The 24,597-nt window shown below is 43.5% G+C and overlaps 2 protein-coding genes and 1 long non-coding RNA gene across 3 annotated transcripts in view; 2 read left to right on the plus strand and 1 right to left on the minus strand.

The window, feature by feature from the left end:
- The window catches only part of SLC22A4 (solute carrier family 22 member 4), a 31,371-nt gene extending 10,519 nt beyond the window's left edge, over positions 1-20,852 (plus strand). Inside the window, exons 4-10 of the mRNA XM_062587129.1 lie at positions 5,078-5,249; positions 9,477-9,603; positions 11,857-11,957; positions 12,931-13,145; positions 13,877-14,059; positions 16,584-16,719; positions 17,973-20,852. Coding sequence (XP_062443113.1) covers positions 5,078-5,249; positions 9,477-9,603; positions 11,857-11,957; positions 12,931-13,145; positions 13,877-14,059; positions 16,584-16,719; positions 17,973-18,048 — 1,010 coding nt within the window. The 3' untranslated portion in view covers positions 18,049-20,852. The remainder of the gene's footprint in view (positions 1-5,077; positions 5,250-9,476; positions 9,604-11,856; positions 11,958-12,930; positions 13,146-13,876; positions 14,060-16,583; positions 16,720-17,972) is intronic.
- Positions 6,385-23,755, minus strand: LOC134146680 (uncharacterized). The gene is made up of 5 exons (XR_009959868.1): positions 23,414-23,755; positions 14,182-14,351; positions 12,922-13,139; positions 12,624-12,759; positions 6,385-7,682 (listed from the first exon to the last, which is right to left on the minus strand). It is a non-coding gene; the product is annotated as an uncharacterized LOC134146680 (long non-coding RNA).
- A 332-nt stretch (positions 23,756-24,087) lies between these two features.
- The window catches only part of LOC134146780 (organic cation/carnitine transporter 2-like), a 31,075-nt gene continuing 30,565 nt past the window's right edge, over positions 24,088-24,597 (plus strand). Inside the window, exon 1 of the mRNA XM_062587311.1 lies at positions 24,088-24,537. Within this exon, the coding sequence (XP_062443295.1) occupies positions 24,145-24,537 (393 nt within the window). The 5' untranslated portion in view covers positions 24,088-24,144. The remainder of the gene's footprint in view (positions 24,538-24,597) is intronic.

Raw genomic sequence — 24,597 nt, forward strand, 5'->3', positions numbered from 1 at the left:
CACTTGTAATAATAGATTAACAAAATTGGAATGAAATTAAGGTAAATAATCTTGCTTAGTAACACTTTTGTGAATTATTTAGTTATTTGACTTTGGGTAGGTGGAGTATATTTTGCTCTAATTTTCTCCTCGTTGCAAGAAGCAGATTCTTGAGCGAGCTCATTGTGAGCACGTTGCGTTCGCCGCCGGGAGCAGTGTCAGGAAACGGTAACTCGCTGCAACGAACAGTGTTCCTCGCTTTAGTGTCTTGGCCATGAAGGAGAAATCGCATAACTGTACTGTGGGCGTTTTGCTTGTCAAGTATTATTTTTCAAGATGACATGTTTCTAAAATAAGTGTATATCCCCTGATATACAGTTTGGAACTGAAAAGGAAAATAGAATACAGAATAAACTAGGGTATTTGCACAGATTATATCTTCTCTATATTACATACAGCAAAAAGTTTGATTTGTGGATGAGAATGATAGTCCTTCCTATAAATAATCCACATATGCTCAGACAGGCTAACATTTTTCCTTCAATACAGAGTTAAGGAATCAATGACTAAACTCACACTCCGAGTTTACATCTCTGTCTCCATCTAGGAGAACAGCAGTCTCATCTGGCTTCTCCATTTGATGCGGCAGTTAATATCATTTTGTAGAATACGGAGATACAAGAAAAATGCATGAATAATTTTAATCACAATTCTAAATTTAACTTAGCTAAGAATCCAGAGGTCTATTTTCAAGACATTTGTGATTTAGGCTGTCTTTCCAAGGAGCATTAAGGGGCACGGCTGGCCTCCCTTTCTGTTTTGCTGTTACACTTAAACAAGGGTTAACGCGGAGGCACAGGCTCGCGGTCTGCCCGGCACGGGGCAGGCTGAAAGGTGCTTTGGATGCGGCGCCAGTGCCTTGGCCGCAGAATATACTTTATATTCGCTTTTCAAGCGCTGGTGTCAGAATTACAGGATTAATTCGAAGTCATTTCTAAGTTATCGTTCTAGTTCAAGTTAGTCATCAGCTATCTGTCATCAAGGAGGAGAGAGCGGCACCTCTGGGGGATGACCCTCCCCACCCTAGACGTGCAGATCTGAGCCTTTGGCATGCTCCGACCGGTGCCGGGCTCCGCACGCCTTCGCGGGGCTCCGAGCGGTGCCGGTGGCCAGGCACGCTCCGGCGCTTCCCGCAAGGAGCACATGGCAAAATACGACGATACACCCATGAAAAGAAAAACAACGTGCTTTCCCGTGCACGCCCGGGACACTGCTACAGCTTACTCGCCCGAACTAGCTGTGTGCGTGTTTTGCAATACTGCTGTCCACGTTCATGAGAACAGTCTCCTTTCTCAGCTGCCCGGGAGCGTCTGCAGAGATTTTTCTCAGTTGCTTCCTTTGACAGTTCTCTCAAACATTTTTCCTTGCCTTTAGGTTGTTTTCTGTGCTGAAAACTTTTCTGTTCAAGTTCTGAGATTGTAAAACAACAGTTAAGTTTGTGGAGGCATGTTGATACTGTCCCAGAATAGTTATTTTCTGGTCAGGGGGCTGAGGAAGAGGAGAGGAAGGAGGGAAGGTAGAGGATTGTAATTGAAAGATAGATGCACATGAGGTGTTATATCATGTTGGCTTTGAATTGCCACAAATCCTACATTTGAACATCATGCCTGGTCCATATGAATCGATGTTTCAAGTATCATCCCTGAGAGCCCCTGTCTACAAAAGCAACCAGCAGAAGACAACAGTTTAATTTATCCCCTTGCCACTGTCTATCCCTAACAGTTCATATTTTCAGTTTTCTTACTGTGAATTTGTTCAGTTACTCCCTTTTTTAAACCAAAAATGTATGTAGCTATTAAATAGATTTTTTTTGGCCTTTGGAATTTTTTTTCGTTTTCTATGCAACAGTAAATGTTGAGGGTTTTAACATTTACATAACTAAAACATAGTCTTCAGACTTCCTGAGGCCCTCCTGTTTGTTCAGGATAATCTGCTTTTTAATTGCATCCCGGTCAAGCTGGATGAGTTGTGGCACTTCCAGTGCTCTTAGTGGCTCGGAAATTTCCATAGACCTTTGGCTGAGTGCACAGAGAAACGAGGTAGAACGGGGGGTGCGTCTGGATTTTATTAAGCAGAGGCTGGGCTTTTTGTTGGACAAGAAATTAGGTGCTTTTGAAGACTTACAATGTTCTTGACTTTTGAGAACTGGCTGTTACCTTGGCACTGAGCTGCATATGATGCAGTTTGTCGGTACTCCTTTAGAGATGCCTGGTTACTTGAACAGAAGCTCTGTTAGAAGATGGTATCTTCACGTTTTACATCCTTGAACCTGTGATCTGTCCCTCCAATATTGCAGCCTTCTGTTCCAAAAAAATCAATGGTGAAATCTGTTCCCGCTTGACTGTAAATCCGCATTCTTTCCCCCAGAAGACCCTGTGTCCTCTGCCATGCCCAGACCTGTTCTTTAGTGGAAACATTCAGCAGTGAATTGCAGGTTAAATCCCGAAATGGCTGCTTTGGGGAACCGGCCACGTCCCGGCTGAGCAGGTCGCGAAGGCTCCTGAGACTCTGTGGTCCTTAGCCTGTGCTTATCTACCTTGGCTGATGTTGAATCAAGTCAAGCAGGAGTTGCTCCTTCTCTAAACTCCACGGATACTCCTGGCGTCTTTCCTTTCCTCAGTAGCTTAGTGGCTCGGTTTCGGGGAATTACCGGTTACTACTGGTGCTCGTAGTGCGTCGCTGGGCTGCAATAGGGCAGCACAAGGCTTTTGTGCCTCCCCGGGTGAGCATGTGTAAGGGAGAAGCAGATTTCCCAGGTAGGCGGGAAGCGTGGGAAAGAGTGGCTGCACCATGCCGCGAGCCAGGGCAGTGTCCCAGAGCACGCTGCTCTCCCTTTTCCGTGGGGCTGGAGCAGCCAAGGGGACCAGAGTGAGCAGCAAAGAGTTTCCTGATGGGTGTAGGCTCCCGACAGCCGGCAGCGGGGAGAAGCCCGTGCGGAAAGGAGTGCTCATCGCACAACCCGCAGATGCTGCACGGGACAGTCTGGGATAGTGTGCGCCCCGGGGCTGCTCTGATTTACGCTAGGACTGCGCTGGGACCAGGGCGAAAGCAGCAAATTCATGGTTGTTCTCCTTCTGGCTCCCGAGCCAAGATAGCCGCCTGGCCGAGGAGGTCGGGTCTGTGCGAGGATTCATAGGATAGCACTGAGCAACGCGGTGGGAGGTCCCTATCGCCCTGGGCAAGCGCAGAGCGACGCGGGCTGCGTTGTCGGTGCAGTCGAGCAGTCACAAGCGACCAAGGCAATCGTGGCGGGTGAGTGCCATGAGCGGAGCAGACCCCTGCGGGCGAGGGGAGGCAGGGCCAGCCCAGCGCGCGGTTGCTGCAGCTCGGCCGGCGGCCGGTTAAGCCAGGGGGAAGCTCACACACATCTAGTACAAACTGCTTGTACCTCTTCACAGATTTATTCTTTCAAATCAGATGCAGCTTGTTGGGGGAAGGAGTTAAAAGCTCTTCAGACTGGAGACCCTGAAGAGGGGAGAGGCAGCACAGCAAATCTGACGTTCGGTTGCTTCAGAGAAAATCCTAATATAGATATATTTTTCTGTGAAGAGCATATTCTCTTCATGAACATGCGTTCAGGGTGGTTTGCTTCCTTTTAAAGGCTTAGGATGGAGAAAAGGTTGCGAAGCAGCATAGCGGAAATGATCTAGGCAGAAGCATGAAGGATGGAGTCTGAGGCCACACTGAAAACCTGAACACATTCACACTGAGATATCTAGGAAAAAAACATCCTTTAAAAAAAGCTAAGGGCCAAGATGTTTCAAATACAGGCACTAGAAGACTTGGTCTCAGGCATGTGTTTACTCTGCCCAACAAGAAGCAATACGCAGACAATATAACTTTTATCAGTTCACCCAAGAGTTTGGCTGGGATTAATATACAACCCTAGCGCTCAGTATTTTGGAAATCAGGCTAGTGAAGATACTTTAAATGTGCCCTGCTCAGTCTTTCCCAGGAGGAGAGGCCACGCAGAGCTGTTTGGTTCAGCTGGAGCCTCCGGCACTTGCCCCTGCAGGAGAGTTTTGCAATAGCAAGCGTAGGCAGATTTACAGTTCGATCAAAGGCTCGCGGTGCTGCCCCCCAGTTGGGCTGCTCTAACTATCCAGGTGCATGCCACTAGGCTGGCAGCTAAGGAAAAAGAAACGACATAAACTCTGTCACTGCAAGCTAACCTATAGCATGGGTTTGCAGCAGGCTGCACTAGCAAAGTCGGTTTGGTCCCCGTCCCCGCGGTACGGCGGTAGAGAGCGAGGCCACGTGTCGCGGGGGCTTTACGCCTTTGCAGGAGCATCTGACGCTGGCCACTGCTGGAAACGGGATGCAGAGCTCCATGGGCCAGTTCTTTAATCCCAAGATTCGTAGAGCAAACCACAGAGGAGTTCATATTTCATTATGCATTTCCACATAGTAACTTTTATTTTCTGTTCCAAACTTATTTATACTCCTGGGAGATGTGAACAAACAAGGTTTCATTAAAAGGACACTGTCAACTGTTTCATTTTTTAATTTGTCAACCTTTGCAGCAGAGGAGAATTCAGTGAACCATGAGTCTCCTAATCTTGTGTTAGATCTGTGAGCAAATATTGATGGCAATAACGTAGAAACTGAGTAGATGTTGCTATTAGAACTACGTTTAGTGTTGAAAACAGTTTTGTCTCAGACCCTGCAGGACTACTGGGGTCATTGGAAAAGACCAGATTGTGGCTGGTCTTCGAATTGGTTCAGTGGCTCGGCTGCTTCCAAGGAAGGTGCACAGCAGCAGTCTGGAGGGGTCTCCCACCAGATCAGTATCACCTTAGAGACGATCTGTTACTCCTTGAGTGTATTTTGGACTATAATTTGCTTATAATTTGAACTGCAACTCCTTGACAGTGTCCCTTTAAGGATTATAAGAGAAACTGCTCTTTTTTTAAAGATTGTTCTAGCTACTTTTTGTAAATTTTTTTGTAAATTACTTTTTGTAAATGCAGTAAATTATTTAGTCGTGATTAAAAAGAAAGAGTTAAAATGCTAATCCAAACTCCCTTGTTTTGAACAGGAACAGAAATTCTTGGCAAGTCAGTTCGTATTATATTCTCTACATTAGGAGTTTGCATATTTTTTGCAATTGGCTACATGTTGCTGCCACTATTTGCTTACTTCATCAGAGACTGGCGGATGCTGCTACTGGCTCTGACTGTCCCGGGGGTGTTCTGCGTTCCTCTGTGGTGGTGAGTGCAACCGTGCCGCAGGCTGCTCAGCTTCAGAAAGTCCCATCTGCAGCTGATTTCTCCATTTCGAAATGCTGTATAACCAGAGGGGTATAGCTTCAACTTGCTGTGGGGTGCTTGTTTTTTTTTTTTTAATTTATTTTTTTCCCTCCTCTTCATTTTTGGCATCGTATTTGCCATGTGAGCAGACCTTGCTTTGAAGTGGAAGGAGTTTTCTTGTTTTTTCCTTTTTGCCAGTTTTAAGTCAGGCCAGCTGTCTGCTGAACCTCTCTGGCCATGTGCTTGAATCCACTTTTTTACCAGCTTTCCAGTGCAGCTTGAGAATTTTGTATTTAATTTCTACTTTTGAACACTATTAATCACCTTTTTGTTTGCCCCTATACTACTGCTGAATGAGTTGTACTATACCTCATTTTAACTTTTTTGCTTCCTTTTTTTTTAAGCCATTTTTTCATGGGGATTCAACTGTTGATTTGTACTAAAGTCTCACTGAAAAGCTAGACAAGTTTTGTGTTACGTTACACACATTTGACATGGGATAGGCGAGGGATGTTTAGTATTAGACATTGAATATATTCCCGTACAGCCTTCTGGAGTGAGATCCAGGGCAGGTTATGCTTCATGTCTCGATTAGTAATACTCTACCCTTGGAGTAGGAACTTTGTGACTTAAGATAAGTCCATGATTTTATTTTTTTTTCCAATTTGCTTGTATCCTTATTACCTTTGGCATTATCAGAATGGTTTGGAGCCCCCAGATTGTGCGGCTGGAAAATACTCATTATCAGCATCCCAGAGATGCGTTTACCGGGTTACTTTAGCTCCCAGGTGCAGCAGCTTTTTCCAGGTGGCGGAACACAAGAGATGTACTTTCTTGTAAGGAAAGGTTTCACTTTGGCTATATCAGACCCTCCACCCACGAGAGATCCTCAAAGCAGAGGAGGGTGAGTGAAGCAAGGACAGCCCTAGAAGACAAATGGGATGTTTTGCTTCTCCTCATGTTTATTTTCTTTCTTAGGCTGAATTTTAAGTTCTTGTCCAATTTCAAGGTGGATCAAATAAAATGTTCATTCCTCTAAGGCAGTCCCCAAGAAGAAAAAAAAATCTTTTAAATTAAAAAAAAAAAAAAAAAAACTAATTCTAGATTAACTCAGTAAACTGCAATGCACATTTCACAGTTTTGAAAGCTTATCTGACTTGCTTGTAGATAGTGCCTGATCCAAATACCATGCAACTCCTCCCTGAATGGCTCTCCTGATTCTTTTATAGTACTTTTACACAAGCTGAGAAAACCTTTAGTATATTACTTTGACTATGAAGTCACAGAACGTGAAGCACAGCTAATCATATGGATCTCTACTGGTTCAGCCACTTCTTCATCCTGTAAAGAGGAGATACCAACTTCCCTGGTCTTTGACAGTTGGGAGTGCTGCCTTGGGACTGGCCCAGCTTCTTGCACATTGGAGATGCATGGGAACTTAGAGGCTTAGGCATGTCTGTGTTTTAAATCTAAAGCAGAAGAGAATTGTGGAAGTCGATCAGCACAGACTGCCACTTGCATTATTCTACATCAGTGCTGATGGGCTCTCCTCCTTTTTCCTTCTCGTTTTCCTTTTTCCTTCAGCTCCTCCCCAACCACTACAAATAGGCATCAGCTCCTCTTCTGTAAACCCCGGGCAGGTAGGCACACAGTCAAAGACAACAGATGCTGTGTGCACAGCCATGGGGAGGCTAGAAGGTATTGCTTGATCTCTGAAAGCCTGGGAAAGGAGAAAGACTTGTGTAACATCTAGAAGCTCGTGTAGCATGAGCCTGAAGGTAAGTTCTCGCAAGCTGTGCTCACAGCTGGGTGAGCTGAGGGCAGGAGAAGATGAGTTTCAGCATGCACCTGGGGATTTGTTTCCCTGTTTTACTAGGAGTACCAGCATGCCAGACAGTTTTGAAAGCAGAGGGGACAGAGCCTATGCTGAATTACAGCAGTGACAGGTACCTGGCAAAGGGCAAGCAGCTCCACCACAAATGCCCACTTAGCAGATCTTGTAATCAGAGTGCTGACAGAGCATGAACAGGGGCCAGAGATAGCTCAGGGGAGCAAGCGTTGCATGTAACCTATGGCTTTATTGTCTTGTTTTGCTCGTTTCCAGGGATACCAACAACAGGCTTTGGCAGTGACAGCCTTGCCCAGCGTAGATATTCTCCTGTTTTTCTTTGCATGCAGTCCTCACTTGGCACTTGAGGAATGCAGTAACTCTGGCTAAGCTGAAGGTCGGCTGCTCCGTGGCCTGCTCCTGTGAGCCACCCCACACTGTCCTCTTGACTGCTGAGTCCATGTTTTCTTGTCATCTTTCCATCGCATTCATTCACCTCTGCCTTAACGCTCTGGTGGGAATGTGAGTGCATCTTCGCTTGCCTGTGGTTGCTCTGTGTTGTCAGGCTGCAAAAAGAGTTAAGGAAAACTTACTGCTGTTTTCAGCTTTGCAAAAGCATTATAGAAGGGCAAATATCCTTGTGCTGTTGCTGCCCTAGTCATCTGTTACTTTTTGGAGGGATAGTTATTTAGAAACTGCAAAATAAAAGAAGTAGTATCTTTCATGCTTCTAAATATAAATATAATTTGCCCCAAAAGTTATGTGAATTGGTTCTTTCTTTTCTTATTGGTCTTAACTAAGGAACTCCTTTCTTGCTGTTATCTTGAAACAGTTATATCTACTAGTAAGAAATTAATATAACTATTAGGTGATTTAGATCTACTGTTCTTTAGCCTAAAACATCTCCTGCAGATCTCAGTCCTTTCAGATATTTTGCTGGGGTTTTTTTTATCTTAAAGGCTTAAAAACAAATCTTTAAAATTATTTTCAGCTCCAACTCTGCTATCATCTGATTTTAAAGCTAGTCAGAGGAGTTTAGGAGTTATTCTGGTATATTTGACTTGAAATGTATTGAAGTTCTCTGACGCAGGTGTATTTCACTCTGCACCACGCAGCTGTGTTTTCCCCAGCGATGGGGAAAAGCTAGCTTTGATTGCAAGCCTGTCAGGTTGATGCTACAGTATGAGCACTATGAGGCATGTGAAGATTGTCAGGGCTGCTGTCTTCTCCTCCTGCCTCCAGAGGCATGGCTTCGGAGCCCTGCTCTGAGATGTATTTGGTGGGAATCTCCATGCTTCTCGAGAGCATGCACAAAATTACGATGCATTGCACCCTACAGTCTGGGACTAATGAGATGATAGATGGGGATCCAGGTGCAAAACTGTGTTGAGACAGGTTGGTATTAGATGGAATTATATATCCGGACCCATACTTCCAGGAAAATGTTACTTATGCATCATCCTTCTCTGTTACTCTTTTATTCATTCCTATTCCCAAGATTCCAAAATGTTTCCAGTATTGTCTCTGCAGTCTTGTATTCATCAACTTACCCACAAAGCAAAGCAGTGCAGATAGCTTACCTCTCATAAATTCATTAGTAGTAGAAGAAGCTGATAGAAATCATCTGACACTCAAAACCTTTGACATTGCTTTGGGTCAGCCCTTAGGGAATTCATTGGAAAAGGAATGTCTGACCTGCTTTTTTTCCAAGGAGAGGAAAAATTACTGCTAACTAAAGAAACCGAAGTAGCATCTGTTAATCTTAAAGGATTTAGTTAAGGAAAGGTGGGAATTTCTGTCCTGTGTTTTGTGTCAATTCTCTCAGCATGTGCCTGGAATTGATTTGGAAGTGTTATCTACTCTACTGCTACTAGCCTTTAGCTGAAAGAGCCTGCGTCAGACTGGTGGTAAAATCAAGAAATTTGTGTATAAGCTTCCTGTGACACAGAGCCTTTAAATATATCCTCTATGCATTTAAAGCATTTCCACACTGTAAGCAGCTTGGTAAGGGTAATTTGTTTAGCAGTAGCTAAGCTACCCATTTCTTTGTTGTTCATCTGGTAACTTCTGCCTTTTTGGTGGGCTTTAGTTATCACCCGAGAAACAGCAACCTAGAAAAGGGCCCAAGCATGCAGCTGCTTAAGCATGAAAATAAACATGTCCCATATACCTGAATTCTGCCGTTGATTCCAGCGGCACAAATTCATGAATTACATTACCCACATGCTTTTGTGTTGACTGTATACTATTACAAGCAATCTGTGAGAATAAGGGTAACTCAGAAAAGCTATAAGTGTGTTTTTAATAAGATTATGACTTTTGTGAAAACGTTGAGTCATTTATTCTGAAACTTATTACAGGATCATTCCTGAATCCCCTCGGTGGCTGATCTCCCAGGGAAGATATAAAGATGCAGAAGCTATTATCCGAAAGGCTGCGAAAATAAATGGCATTCCAGCCCCAGCGGTGCTTTTCGACACCATGGAGGTATATGTCATATGTCTTGTTACTTTACCTCTTCAACCTCTTCAAGCCAATTAATTTATTGAGAAGCAGCACAGAAATGGTTTACAGTGCTGAAGGCTGGCATTTACTGTTGGCACGAGGTAAGTGATAGCTTGTTGGGGTTAGCAACTCCAAACTGAGAAGCCAGCGCATTTGCTTATTTGTTTGTTCTTTACAGTAAAATTCTCCCCTTCAGCTGAGGTTGGTTGTGGTTTTCAGACTTAGGGTCACTCCGATTTTATCATAATTCAGGCAGTTGAGAAGATCCAAGGAGAAGACGCATTTGCTTTCCTCTCACTTTGGCACACTATTAGCTGCTTGCAAGTTAGCAGCAGCTCTTCCCCGATAGCCGTGGTCCCGCGCCGGGGGCCGGCGTGCCTGCATGCCTGCGTGGTGGGGAAGTGCCGGGGCAGTCCTCAGGCCTCGCTAACCAGTGAAAGCACCAAAGGGCACCTAAAAGTGCACGGGAGAAGTAGAAATATAGTGAAGGGAGTAAATAATATGAAGCTCTTCTGCAGTCTGGTTTCTTGCATTTTGTCTTCGCTGGTAAAACGAAGGCAGCCCAGCGCAGCAGTGGCCGGCACCCGGGCGCAGCGCAGCCGAGGGCACCGGGCTGCCTTCTTCCTGCGCTCCGCTCCCCCTCTAGCGGCTGCTCCTTCTCCCTAGCCAGCTCCTCCGTAACGGGCAGAGCAATTCTGCCTGTTCAAAAAAATCCCAGCCTCACTTCCAACCCTGTGTTAATAGCGATCGCATGTAGCTGGGTCAGGTCTTACGCTACGGCTTTACTGTTAGTACCTGCGTTTTCTGTGCCCTGGCCAGTGATCCGACAGGAAAGCAAAGCGCCGCCTGCACTGTCTGCAGGAGAGAAATGCTGCTTGCTCTGTCTCTAGTTGGCAACACCAATTTCTTCAATGTTGTGCTTAAATTTCAGCTGGGTTGCTTAAGCTCTCTTTTCAAGTGTGCATTTGAGTGCAAGTTCAAGTGTATGTTCTAGTTATGGGAAGTTCATCCTACCAAAGCTGTCAGAAAGCACTTTCCTTGCTTCCCAGCCAGAGTTCAGATGTCTTTCATACTGGAGATCACTTTTCAGTCTCCAGTGGAATCTGCTTTTCATCATTTCTGCATATTTTTGAGACCAACTGGCAGCTCATCTATCCTTCTGCTTCGTGGGAATCTTGCATGCCTAAGTGCCTGTCCACAAAAGCCGGGGGATTTCATCTGCATACTGAATCCTCCATTGAAGTATTTTTCAAACACTGCCAGGAAAGCATTCCTTGGAAACCAAAATCTTTCCCTAGGAGGCAAAATCTCCTGGCTAGCCAAATACAGAGAGCCAGGAAGGCCCAGCAGTTCCTCTTCTCACAGGTAGGTCAGTGCCATGAATTGGCCTTTACCTGAAGCCACCAGCTTGAGACCGAGGGGCTCCCTCCGCCTCCGTGTCCCTTGCCTTGCGGCTGCTCTTCTGAACCGAAGCAGGTACCAGCTTTCGCGCTGGCCCTTGTGCTCTCCAGGAAGCACTAGGTGCCTGCTGAGCCCTGCAGCGAATCCTTCCTTCGGCCTGGGGAACACCGGCTTGGGAGGAGCGCCCGGCTGTGCGCTCCCCGCTGCAACCCGCCGAGGAGGCCTCTGCGCCCGCAGCAGCAGCGTCCTGAGACCAGCAAGCAGGATCTTGCCTCAAGCCTCAGACTGGCTCCCCATCTCCAAAAGCGCGAGAACGGGGAGGGGGGATGTGGTGTCGCGTGCTGATCTTGGCACTGAGCTCTAGCCTCCCGCGCCCCACTGGGGCAGGGCGCTGGCAAGCAGGCAGCGAAACTGGAGGATCTTGTGCATTTATTTCTCACCATTTATGAAGTTTGAAGAAAAGAGAGTTGAGCGGATGCTGCACAGAAAAATGCCTTTGGTAGCATTACTACTGGACGTACTGCATCAGATCATGAAGGAAGTTGTAATGCATCTTTTCTGTCAGCTGATACTCCTTTTTAAATAGTCAGCATGTTGCTATCATTTCCGTGCTAATGCACAAAACTGGACGTTACCCTGGAGTGCAGCTGGGTGCAGAGACAAGCTATCTACTTAACGGACACTTTCCCTGATGCAGAACTGGCTCTTGGGCTGACTAGTTATCCCCCAATATAGGCGTAACTTCATAACTGCCCAAACTTGTGAGTGTGCAAAGCTTGTTTTGCTCTTAGGTATGTGGGAATTTTTTTGGTTTTGTTTTCCTTTTTCCCTCAGATGCAGGATTCGAAGCCTCAGCAGCAGCAGAAGGCTATCCTTCTGGACCTATTTCGAACCCGAAACATTGCAACTATTACTATTATGTCATTACTTTTGTGGTAAGGAAATGTGTATTCCTAAAGTACCCAGGCACAAGCTCTGATCTGAGGGCACATGTCACAGTTTTAGATAATGAATCTTAGTCTTGGACCCTACTTATCCATGGTCCTTGGCTAGTACATGGCCTTCAGTGATCCTTGCATCCACACTGGATTTATGCACAAGAGAGTACTACTCTAGGTGAGAGTAGCCTAGACTCAGATGTAAAGTACTTGGGAAAACATAAGAAACAACTTTAATTTGGGGGCTTTTTTGGTTTTGCTGTTAAGAAATTCTTGTCCTCATCATTTCTATTTGAACATGGGCAGCAACTCAGTAACACAACAAGAACTAGACCCCACCGCCAATGTTTTTGTTCCACTTTGTACAGTGCCTCACTCGGTGAGATCCTCATCCCTGCCTGGGGCAACTCCAACTGCAGGACACAAGTAATACCGCATAGGCAAACTGTGATCCTTTTCTGTACATATTTCCCCCAGCAAAAAGGAAGTGGCTAGTACTGGCATGCCATAGCAAGGCAGTCTTGAGATTTGAAACTCGAACATCCAGCTCTCTCATGAAGATTAAAATGAGATTTAATGGAACTGCCAAGGGGTGGGAGAGTCTTTCACTGGAATTTGGTGTAAATAATAACATAGTTGGCATTGAATGTTTTCAAGACTTACTTTATAGTGCTGTTAATGAATCCATTGCAGTGAAAAGCCTTTGTGTATGACTTCCACAAAGCCCTTCATTTAATATTATATATGCAGGAAGGAAAGAGAAATCAGAGGTCTCTGCAAGCTGCTGTGGATATGCTCACTGCATGGAACAAAAGAATTAGAAAGATGGGGTCACCAGTGAAATTTTTAAGCCACACTGTCCATGGTCATGCTTTGCAACACTCTTATTTCTTTAACAAGATCTGAGGTAACACTGTAGTCACTGGAAGCACAGTATTCCTTAATAATTGATTTTTATTACCTTTCTCAGGATGCTAACGTCGATTGGTTACTTTGGCCTGTCACTCAGCACTCCAAATTGGCACGGAAATGCCTACCTCAATTGCTTCCTCTCAGCAGTTATTGAAATTCCAGCTTACGTGATTGCCTGGCTTCTCCTCCGCTCCCTGCCTCGGCGGTATTCAATATCTAGTACCTTGGTTTTAGGAGGAGGTGTTGTCCTCTTCATTCGGCTGATTCCTACAGGTACGGAATTCAATAATGACTTAGTAGTGTACAATATTTATAGTATTTTATTTACCTATGTAATCGTTCCAGAAAATGTTTGGAAACCGTGATCAACCTTATAGTCTGAGGTCAAATTTATGCTGATCACTTGCAGCCATCATTTTTTAACAATGTACATATATATATATGCTGAGTCACACACATCTTCTTTATTGTGTCAAATTACTGAGCTTTTTACAGTCCAGAAGAACTAGCTTGTAAAACGAGAGCCAAAAGTGAACTGTGATTTATGTGGTTATGACTAATGGCTAAAAAACCCTGCAAGTTTTCCAGATTTCACTGTGTATAAATATCCACAGGATTTTGCTAGAGAAGGATGGTTGTAAGCACGTGATGCATTACTGTGTAAATGCAGACTCTCGTTCCAGTTCTTGATACTGCGACAGAACTCACATCTAGGAAATAACCTGTCTAGGAATAAACCTGTCTGCTCCTTCTAAACTGTGCTCAACAGGAAGCTTGGAGACAAGTGATCTAGGCATTGGGTTATTATGTTGTGCAATTAAGATCTTATGATGTAAAAAATGAGTAAATAAATAAAACACCACCAAAGCTGGGGGCATGGGGCAGGGGTGAGTGCAGGGAACGGGGAAGCGATCTGGTCCATGAGAGGTAAAAGAAATAGAAGTAGTAAGTGCAGGATGTAGTTTATTCACCTTAACTTTTTTTTTCCACCCTTCTTCCTCCAGATTTTCATGTACTGTCTGTTTTCCTGGTGATGCTTGGAAAATTTGGAATCACATCTGCATTTTCTATGCTTTATGTCTACAATGCTGAGCTATACCCAACATTAGTCAGGAACATGGCAGTTGGAGCTACTTCCACAGCTTCCAGAGTGGGCAGCATCATCGCTCCTTACTTTGTGTACCTCGGTGAGACTTCTTGCCTTGTTTCCCTTGAACTAGACAGGCGCTGTTCAGGGGACTGGGACAGGGCCGGTCAAAACCAAAGATGGTAAAATGATAATACCTGTTGCCAAGATGTGACCAATTACCTGTGATACTCCAGCTAGCTTCCCAGAGGCATCCTGGTATCAGGAGAGTTTAACAAGCAGTGATATAGCAAGTAAGCACAGGTAGGAAATTCATTGCATTGTACTCCGTGGCCGAATCCTGAGATGGGTATGTCAGAAGCTGGGAGGCCAGGCAGCAATTCAGATGCTCTCTAAGGCAAAATGGGGAAAACATACAGACTGAGAAGCACAAGAGAGTGTTTAGTTGTAAACTTAGTAAGGTGATTTTTATGGGTTAAATCAGGCACTCAGCATTAAGAAAATACCAGCATGTTGTGTAAATTGTGGACACACTGTGATGCACTTTCTGTTTTATCTGACCATGTTTTTTTCCCTCTTGACCCTCCATCTCATTCAGTGTAGTAGATGATTATGTTCACTGCTACAGAATAGCTATTCAGTATTCATTTTGCTTTTCCTTATTGTTTCATGCCTTGCATGACTTCTCTAAGCAGAATTAGTAATTTCCTCTTAAGCTTCTTCTGACATTCATTACCGTCATATTCCAAGTGCTGTACTAATATAATTGATAAATCTTAAAACAAGCAAACAAAAAAAACCCAACACTTCCAGGATACACAAGAATGATCCCCATGTTGCAAACAGGAAACAGTCACAGAGGCATTAAGGGATTACGGGTGGCAATATCTGTTCAAATTGGCGGCTAGTCTGGGATACTCCATCTCCGCCTGAGCCAGACCTAGTTTCTTTCACTCAAACACATTTCACTTCCTTCTGCCATCACTGGGTCTGACTCAGCCTCCCTTACACCTAAGTTACCCACCTGCTTTGCTTCCTGGGGAGCTGGCCCTCACCTGTGTGAGCTGGGTCCGGCTCTGCCGTAGGGGTGCACTGCTGCTTTACTGCTGACTGGGGAGGCCGGAAAAGGCGAGAGCCTGCCGCGTGCCGCTCGCACAGGGTGTCTCGCCTGCGCGCTTCGGCGTGACGGCGTTTTTAGCTCATCAATGACACTTTCATATCCAAAGGCTTTTTGATTTTGTTTTTCTTCCCCCTCCCTTCAGTATAGAATTACTTGTCGATGGCTAAAACTTTGGGTTGTTTTTGTAACAAGAATGGTGAAAAAAATGTTCTCTTTATTTTGTACTTTTACTTTCCATTTGTACAAATAACAGAGCATGACTGCAGTGCTCCTTAGGATCTTCATTCACTGTTGCAGCATAAGTAACACTAATAGAGATACATATACAAGACAGAAGTTTTTACATTTCTTTCTTTCTCACGGATTTCCTTCACGCCAACCTCTAAGAATCTTGTTTCAGTCATCAGAATACGTTCCTAAATTTTAGGAAGCTTAGGAGAAACTCATGAGCTACTGATATTTGCTACAGCTAAATTAGGACCTTGCAGTTCATCCAGCTCGTGAACACAGACGGAGATCAAATCACAAACTTTGGCTCTGTTGTGAAATACCTAGGGAGTCTTAATTTTAATCCTCATTTATTCCATACATTATTAAGTATACTGCTTTATCCCAACTAAAAAATAAAGCTGTCAAATCCTATTTGGTACTTTCTCTACCTTAAATGCATTAATTGCTGGCTAATCCCTTTACTGAAAGACCTTTTCATTTCTGTGCTATTGGGAAATGGAAATCTTGCATCCTGCCCAAACACTTGCGCACTAACTTCAGGCTTCTGGCAGTGGCCACTATTTTCTAGTCCAAAATCAGAATCTGAGTAAACCAAGGTCACAGCCTCTTGTCTGTCATGGGAAGCCTGATGCTTTCTCCACTTCTATTAAGGCAAATATTTAAGAATTCCCTTGTTAATGGCCTGCTAATCAGAAATTAGCCTGCAAAATTGCTGTAAGTCTCTTCTCTTCTTTTGCACAAGACCAGCAGAATACAGAATCCCAGACAGCTGATGAGTGTCTGGTTGCTTATGAATGCTTCTTTTCTCACACATTTTTCATCTCTCACATTCTATTATTTGACTGAAGATTTGGTTCCAGATGACAGCATAATACTGATTTTCTCCATTAGTGATTCTAGCACAATTGTTATCTTGCAAAGAGATTACCTATCACAGTTGAAAGTGTACAGAAGAACTATTTGATGCTATGCCAACAGTAGTTGGCAGTACGGGGGGACTGCATGATACTAATGATAGCTGGTGATCATTAGTATCATATATTATAGTTTTAAATTGGGGGAAAAAAGAGGTTGGCTTACTAGTAGATACCACATATACCTCAGTTTGGGGTTAATCTGTGATAATTATAAAGATTTCAACTCATTATTCCAGGTGAGTTCTCTATTACAATGATGTCTGAAACATAAATTTTTATTTATTTTGTATTTATTATCAATCGGTTCATTGATTGTGGGTGTATAATTAATGTTGTCACGTCCTGTGTTCTGCCAGATGCCTACGACAGATTCCTACCTTATATCCTCATGGGAAGCTTGACTGTGTTGATAGGGATCCTTACCCTATTTCTCCCTGAAAGCTATGGTAATTCTCTCCCTGAGAACTTTGAACAAATGCTGAGGGTGAAATGGTAAGTAAGTTTTATTCGTGCCATATTTCACTGGAATTCAGGACCTCTTTGTACATAGTCTCTTTCCACACTCAATAGTATGTTTTATCAGATCTACTGCAAAACATCAAAGCTTTCAGAATGGCCTTTAGTTTTGTTAATTCAACAGATAGTGATGTTAAGCAGTTTTTCCAAAATCTCTGAACTCGAGAGCTGATGTGGTTGAAAGTGGGCACTCACAAATCAAGGCTCACCTTCTCATTACTTTCAGACTGCTGCTTCCTATCTCCAAATCTTCCCTTTTACATTAAGTATTATTTTCCCCCTTTAGGAGAAAGTTATTTGGATCATGTATATATATAATAGTCTAACTCTGACGTATGGCAAAACTATTCATTCAGTAGAACTGTCTACATTACAAAGTACTTTACTCCTTCAGAGTAAATTCATTACGTCCTACTCAAAAAACACGAGATTTCAATATTCCAGCCTTTTTTACTTTGAGAGGGTAGAGATACTCCAGAACTACTTTTCTCTCAGTCCATTTGGTTTAGCTGTAAGCAGACAGTGTTCTCTTGTCCCACTAGATGCTTTTTGGGTTACCCTGGGCAAACGTGTCCACCTGAAATCTGTGTGCACACTTTATAGTGCTGGTGCAGTGGAGATGGCTAGAACTTGCTAGTTGCTATGGTGGGAAGAAAACTCTTGGGCGAAGCAGAGGAAAGTTGAATTAGCCCAAGTGCAGCTCCGCAGCTGCTATCCAGGTTACTGAGAATTTGTACTGTGAATAGAATTCACCCTTATAAGCAGTAATAACCTGAAAAAGCTTGGAACTGCCTATAACTAATCCTTGGTCTGTATAAGGACCTGTCATTGCATTTTCAGAATAAGAATTCTCAGGTCAGGTTCCCTAAGAAGCGCATGCTGTTCCTTGTCACAATTAGGGACTTCTCATATGTCTGACCTGTGGCTTTTAAGCTGTGCAGTTGATGAACTGTGGCTACAGTCAAACTCAATTCCCTACACAAGTTCTTGCATAAACAGAATGAAGTAACGTTCACTCAATCCCTCAGTTACTCATATTCAAGTTCCAAATGTTTGCTGCATAGCTTGTTTCATCCAGAAAGGCATGCTTTGCAGAGCAGTGACTTTTTTTTTCCTAAAGTCTGTATTAGTTATGTAACGTGATTATTTTAGCAGTGCTATTTGGGAGTGGGGAATATCTGGTGTCATTCTGTAAAATGTTCTGTAGCTTCTCAGTCTCTTACTTTCAGTTTCAGAAATGGACAACAAACTGCTGATGTTAGGAATTCAAAACAGAGTCCTAAAATTCTGGTAACACCATTGTGAAGAAGGCTGTACACTCTCAGAAGAGCTGAAAGAACAACAAAGTCTTCTCAAAATGTATTTTCTACCAGAGGAAAACAAACAGAAACCAACAGTCAATGCTACTGCACCATAGTTATGAACCTATTATCCCCTTTTGCTACTGTACCAAATACATAGTTTACTGAACAGATACTGTCTACTCCCATAGGATTGTTAGTCTGTAATTCAGTGTCCTGGTAGTTCAGCAGATACGGTCCCTGTCGAAGATGGGAGCTGCATGTGCTGCGAGTGTTTGAAGAGTAGGCTAGAAATGAGTATTAGGAATAACACGGCAATGACTCTATTCAGTAATGTACATAATGAAAGCGCTTAAGGGAAAACTGAAAGGCCAATTTTTTTTTAAAAAAAAAAAAGACAGGTAACATCATGCTGGTGTTTTCTCTCACTGTGCATATCATTTGGAAGAGGAGCAGCTGGGTACCTTTCTCAGCCTACATCTCTAAAGGAAAGATTCCAGCCTCCTTTGAAATCTGTACCAAATCCTAGTACACTTTAAATGGAATCAGAATTTACTTGTAGCAAAGCACACACAAACTTCACTGTTTTTTGTTTTTTTTTTTTTTTTTTTTTTTTTAATAAGACATTGGAATGAGTATATTTTGATGGTCTGTACTTCTCCTAGGACTTGGGATCTGGTTCTGATCCAATTCTCCCTGTAAAATCTAATGCTTTTTCACAAATCCTGAGCCCACTGAAATCACTAGGCTTCATGGATCAGCATCTTTGTGGGGGAAGAAATCTTTAATAAGAAATATAGCTTCTGACCTACTTCTGATGGGCAATTTCCACTTTCAAAAGAAACAGGCTTCAGCAAATTATTCTATTCGAACGTAATGTGCAGTTTTAGCTACCAGATTTTCATGCTATATTGGCATAAGCAGTTTTTAAGTATCATTTTGGGGGTGTTTTTTTTTTTCCATTTCATTTCTCCTTGAATATATGCCATATTATGCTATACTTTCAGAGAAAACTCCTTCCAGTTTTGAAAGCAGCTACAAAAATCTTTACACTATTTGCAGATATAAAGGGGATTTGATGCTCACAGGTATCTGATGTTCTGTATGGGAGTTGTTCACCTATAGCTGCTGAAAACTCTGAAAAGGGGCTAATTTGGAATCACACAGTTAATTCTAAACAAACATCAATAAAGCCAGTGTTGTTTTTCAAGTTCTACAGGTCACGTGCATTTTTTATTAAGTACACTAAAGCAATATTAGATGAAAAGACAAATGTAGTATAGTTTAGAGTTGTGCTATTGCTGTTTTATAAACACTACATGGTTAAAAAAATGTACAATATTTATTGGCTGCACATAGACGTTTTGGTCATATAAAGTTTATCAGACCTGGTAGACTGATTTTTATCCTCTAAGTAACAATAAGCCATGATTCACTTTCTATAACAGCCAACAGAAGCATGAAGTTTCACCTCTAATATGAGCGTTCACGGCAATTTGTCTGCTGCTGGCCCTTTACACAGGAATGAGTAAGTTCAAGCACAAATACAAAATTTTGTAATGTTTAAATACAAGTAACTTGTGCAACTATTTCAAGCTGCTATCTGAGACATGGAAATACCACTTCCTTTCATATTAATTTTCTGCGGTCATGCTTTTGCCATAAATGTAATACAGCACAAGGCAACCATTATCCTGTGATCCCTCACATTGCCTCATCTCTTCTCAAGCTGGAATCTAATGACAGAAGTATTTAATTTTGTTTTTACTTATTATAAAGATATCTATAGAATAACTATTTTGACTTAACTAGATTTCTCAACAAAACCTTTTTATCAGTGTGAGACAGTTTGGAAGACTTGGTTAAATACAGGTGGTATATTTTTATGAAGATTTTTATATTAAGTTGGTACATCTTTTATGTGATCATAGGCTCAGATACTTCTAAGAGGCAAATATTTTTATATTCTTGAACTCTGTAGTGTCTTAAAGTCTAGTATTCCTTTTTTTAACTAGGAGAAAGGGTTGTGGGTTTTTTTAATGTCTTGTTTTAATCAGTTTCATTTTTCTTCCTTACACTGTTATCTAAAACTAGTGCCAACATTTTAATATTTTAATGGCAAATTAAAAAAAAATTAACAAGAGTGGCATGCAGTTCTCAGAAGTACGTGAGGTTGTTATGAGGACTTTAAATAATGTTTGAGCTTAGTGAAAAAGAGAAAGGGAGATTGCTTCAGCTGATGAAGCATTTGCAAAGAAATTTTCTGTTCTCTGCCAGTAAGTCTTTCACAGTCTTGAACAGTGATTCCTAAAGAAACTCAAAGAGCAATAGTCTGTGAAAGACTGAAAAGGGAATGAAGTTGTATGGCAGGAGTGCCAGTTCTGGCACGCTACTATTTTTTTAATTGTAAGGCTGAAGAAAGCAATGTTTTTTTAATAGCTTTTCCCCAAAATTAAATTTATTGCTAGTGAACTATCTAAGCCTTCACTGCAATCTTCAGAGACCTGTCTACATGTCAAATACTCGGTGGGGCTCAGTATAGGACCTTTGTGTTTATGAGCAACTCGGATTATTGTGTAAAGCTCTGAGCTAAAGATGGGGAGAAGGACTGGCTGGATTGCTCCCACTGAGTTCAGCGGGAACTGTACTATTCCTCATATGTCACTTCTGTCACATTTACTAGAGTTTATCTGTGTAATCTTTTACTCTCAGTAAGACCTGAAGCTAACTTATTGGATCTGTTAAAACATAAAAAAAAGTAGCCGTTGTCACTTGTTAACTTTTGTCTTTATTGTAATAAAAATGTGCAGTGCCATTGTGTAACTTACTTTCTGAATGGATTACAATTGAAGAATAAAGTCTAACAATTTGTGCAAGGAATTTTAAATACTTAATTTAAAATGTATTTAGCATGGCTTAGATATGTGGCTTAGATATGGAACCTCCCTCCTTAAAATAAGCTCTTTTACTCAAGAAAACTATTTTGTTAGTAAGTACTAGTATAGGCCAGTTTTTATGGCCTAAAAACTCATTCTTTTGATGGTTAAAGCCTAATTTCCTGATCTTACAAATTAACTGAAACAGTAACCTTTCAGGCTGATGGGTCTCCACAGCATTCTACCACGTGCATTTGCAGGTCAAGTATATATCCTTTAAAGAAATGCTCAAAGATGATTTTGAGACTTAACTTTTACTTTATTTTTACTTTGTCCGTTTCATTTCTCATAGTAACCAAACATGCTGATAATAACCAGAAAAAAGATACAAGGTTGTGTATAATTGTCTTTCTGATTAAACATGAAGACAGAGGTATTTTATGATTATTGTTTAAAAATGATTGTCAGACACAAATATAACTTGCATAAATTTTTGTGGGAATTCTGATATAGTGATTGTGTCAGCTTATACTTTATAGTTGTCCTAAAATCAGAAAGAAATTAAAAAATCATTAGCAGCAAGCAATAGTGTAGTTTTCAATGAGATGCAAAAAACCATAAAGACTAAAAAGCAGCATCGTCTCCAGTATTTGAAAGCACCTCCACTACAAAGGCAGTCCAGGTAATTCTGTCATACTTTCCAAACTCAGAGATTAAATATGTTCCAATTAAACAGAAAATATTTACCTAACTATTACCCATCAGAAAAGCTTCCTGTAAATCACTGACCCCCCTGAACAAGATCCAAGAACCCAATACATACCAAGAGTCCAAGGTTCCTATCCCAGAGAAATTGGATCTTCGCAACAGTAGATATTTTTAAAAATCCTCAAAATTGTAAAGCAATTCTCTATACTGCAATGACACATAAAATAATCTACAAATAGCAGCAAACTGTTTTTTTTTTTTTTTTTACTAAATGGAGAACAAGACAGAAAATAATCAGTATTTTATTATATAAAGTAAGCCAGTATCCTTTACCATTAATATACATGTTTCCTAGTCTTCCTAAGGCAAACAGATAATTAAACTTTAGACATATGGGTTGCTTATAGTCAGGCTATTTTCTTCTTGTTTTAAATGGGTCCTAATCTCCTGGGCTTATTTCCTTTTTGTGATTCCTCTCATCTGTATTTTCTGATCATCTCATTTCCTGTTTTATCCTAACATTCTGTGACAATAGCCAAAATATGCTTATACTACCTATAACTCTTACTCGTATTCTGTCCATATGAAAAATTATTTTGCCAGATATACTAAAACCTATTAAATAATAAATTAGGCAATACAAAATGAAATTAAAACAGAAGCTTTACATCCTGTTATTTTGAATCTTGGTGATTCCTTTGGTTACTAGATCTATGGAACTTAACACTTAAAGAAAGGAAGTTTTTAAGCAAAATCTGTCAGAAATACATATTTTCCATTGTGAACAACTGCAGATTTTTACAGCGCTATGATTCCAACATGCAAAGAAAGCTCTTTTTAAATACAGGCATTCAAAAATAGTGTAAGATGTATACATCTAGCTTCCATCAGTTGGAGGTGGAGGAAAATAAACAAAAAAGGGCAATCTGAAACTTGAACTATTTCTGCAGAAGACGACCATTTTTTGCACTTACGGCCATATAGCTTTGTAACAGACCTCTTTATGGGAGTGGTCTTCCTGCCTTTTTGACAGCGCTGCTAGGTAACGAGCTATTATTTTTGTCCTAAGAATAGAAGACTTCCTTACATTTATCAATTGTCAAACATGTAGTACATGTCACCTCAAATGAAAAAAATCACATTACTATTAGCAAACTCTTTTTAGACCTACAAGCAATACTGCTGAACAGACAATGGGAGTTCCAGAAATAGGTTGTTGTTTCAGAGAGTGACAAGGTAAAGAACCAGTTTACATCTGGGCTTAGAGAAAGCTTTCTTCCTTTGATCATGCATAGAACAAAATAATCAGCCAAAGGCTGACTCAGACATGTGTGAGAAGCCCAAACCACGGCTTACCAAACCCCTTAGGCTGCTTGGCTCATAACCCATAACCAAACCAAGGATATTGCAGTCCACTGAATAAAGGATTAACCCTGGCTTCTGAACCTGCTGGTGATAAACAGAGATCTGAGGCCTGTTTTCATGACCTGCTTCTGCCAAGGAGTCACGAGCAGGCATAGCACATGCCAGCAAGCGGGGGCTCAGGTGCCTGGGCAGGCGGCGAGCAAAGGCATAAGCAGATGCCGCACAAACACCATGTCAGACGCTTGTGCTCGCTTGCACCTTTGAGGATGCACGTCCTGATTTTCCACACTCATAAACTGGGGAATTTATGCAAGTTAGTTTATGACAATGTCAAAGTTAAAAAGAAGTACTCCAGTAGCAGGTAGAAAAAAATCGTTTTATGTAAAGAAGAAGTTTTTTCAGCCTTAATAGCACTCCTACCTGACAGACATTCACCAGAGGCCAGGCAATGCCTCTCCCAGTGTCCCAGCATCTTCCTGCCTTCTCTCCTTTGAGGTAAACAAGAGTCCGCGGCTCTGACCAGCCCCCAGGCAAGGGCCGAGTGCTCCCTTCCTCTTTTCCTCACCACGCGTCTGCGGCTCCGTGGGTTTCAAGGGAACCGGCGCGCTAACAGGCCCAGAAATGCGGGGCTCCGCCGCCCGCAGCCACCTCAAGGCAAGGCACGGCGCCCTTCAGTCCCTTTTGCTTCGCTGCTCAGCCTCTCCGACTGCAAACTGAGAGAAAACACCCATGACTTTTACTCAGAAAACAGGTATCTAAAGGCAGGGAGGAGCTGCAATGCCCCCACCGCCCCCCTCGCCGCCCCCCGCTCTCCTCAGCGCGCCCCTCGGCGCCGTCCGCCGCCGCCGCGGGCGGGGCGGGCCGTGCCGTGCCGTGCCGTGCCGTGCCGCAGGGCATGCCGGGAGCCCGCCGCGCCGCGCCGCCGCCATCGCTCCCCGCGCCGCCATCCCGGCGGCGGCGGCGGGCGGTCGCGGCGGCCCCACCTGCGGCGCCCCCGCGGGCAAACCCCACCCCTCGCCGCTCCCGCGAGCGAGCGAGGCCCGGCCCATGGCCAGCGCCGCGCCGCCGCGCCGCTCCCCGCCCGCGCCAGACGGGGCCGCAGGTAGCGGCGGCCGCAGCTGCTCGGCGCCGCCGCCGCCGCCCGCCGCGCGATGCGCGACTACGACGAGGTCAGCGCCTTCCTGGGCGAGTGGGGCCGCTTCCAGCGCCTCGTCTTCTTCCTGCTCAGCGCCAGCATCATCCCCAACGGCTTCAACGGCCTCTCCATCGTCTTCCTGGCGGGCACCCCCGAGCACCGGTGCGCGGTGCCCCGCGGCGCCAACCTGAGCGGCGAGTGGCGCAACGCCAGCATCCCGCTGGAGCTGCGCGACGGGCGGGCGGCGCCGAGCCGCTGCCGCCGCTACCGCCTGGCCGCGCTCGCCAACTTCTCGGCGCTGGGGCTGCGGCCGGGCGCCGACGTGGAGCTGGGCGCGCTGGAGCAGGAGCGGTGCCTGGACGGCTGGGAGTACAGCCGCGACGTCTACCGCTCCACCATCGTCAGCGAGGTGCGGGGCTGCGCCGGGGGCCGGGGCCGGGCCGGGGCCGGGGGGCGCCGCGCGCCGGGC

Source organism: Rhea pennata, chromosome 14 (genome assembly GCF_028389875.1).
Source record: "Rhea pennata isolate bPtePen1 chromosome 14, bPtePen1.pri, whole genome shotgun sequence".
Classification (NCBI taxonomy): Eukaryota; Metazoa; Chordata; class Aves; order Rheiformes; family Rheidae; genus Rhea; species Rhea pennata.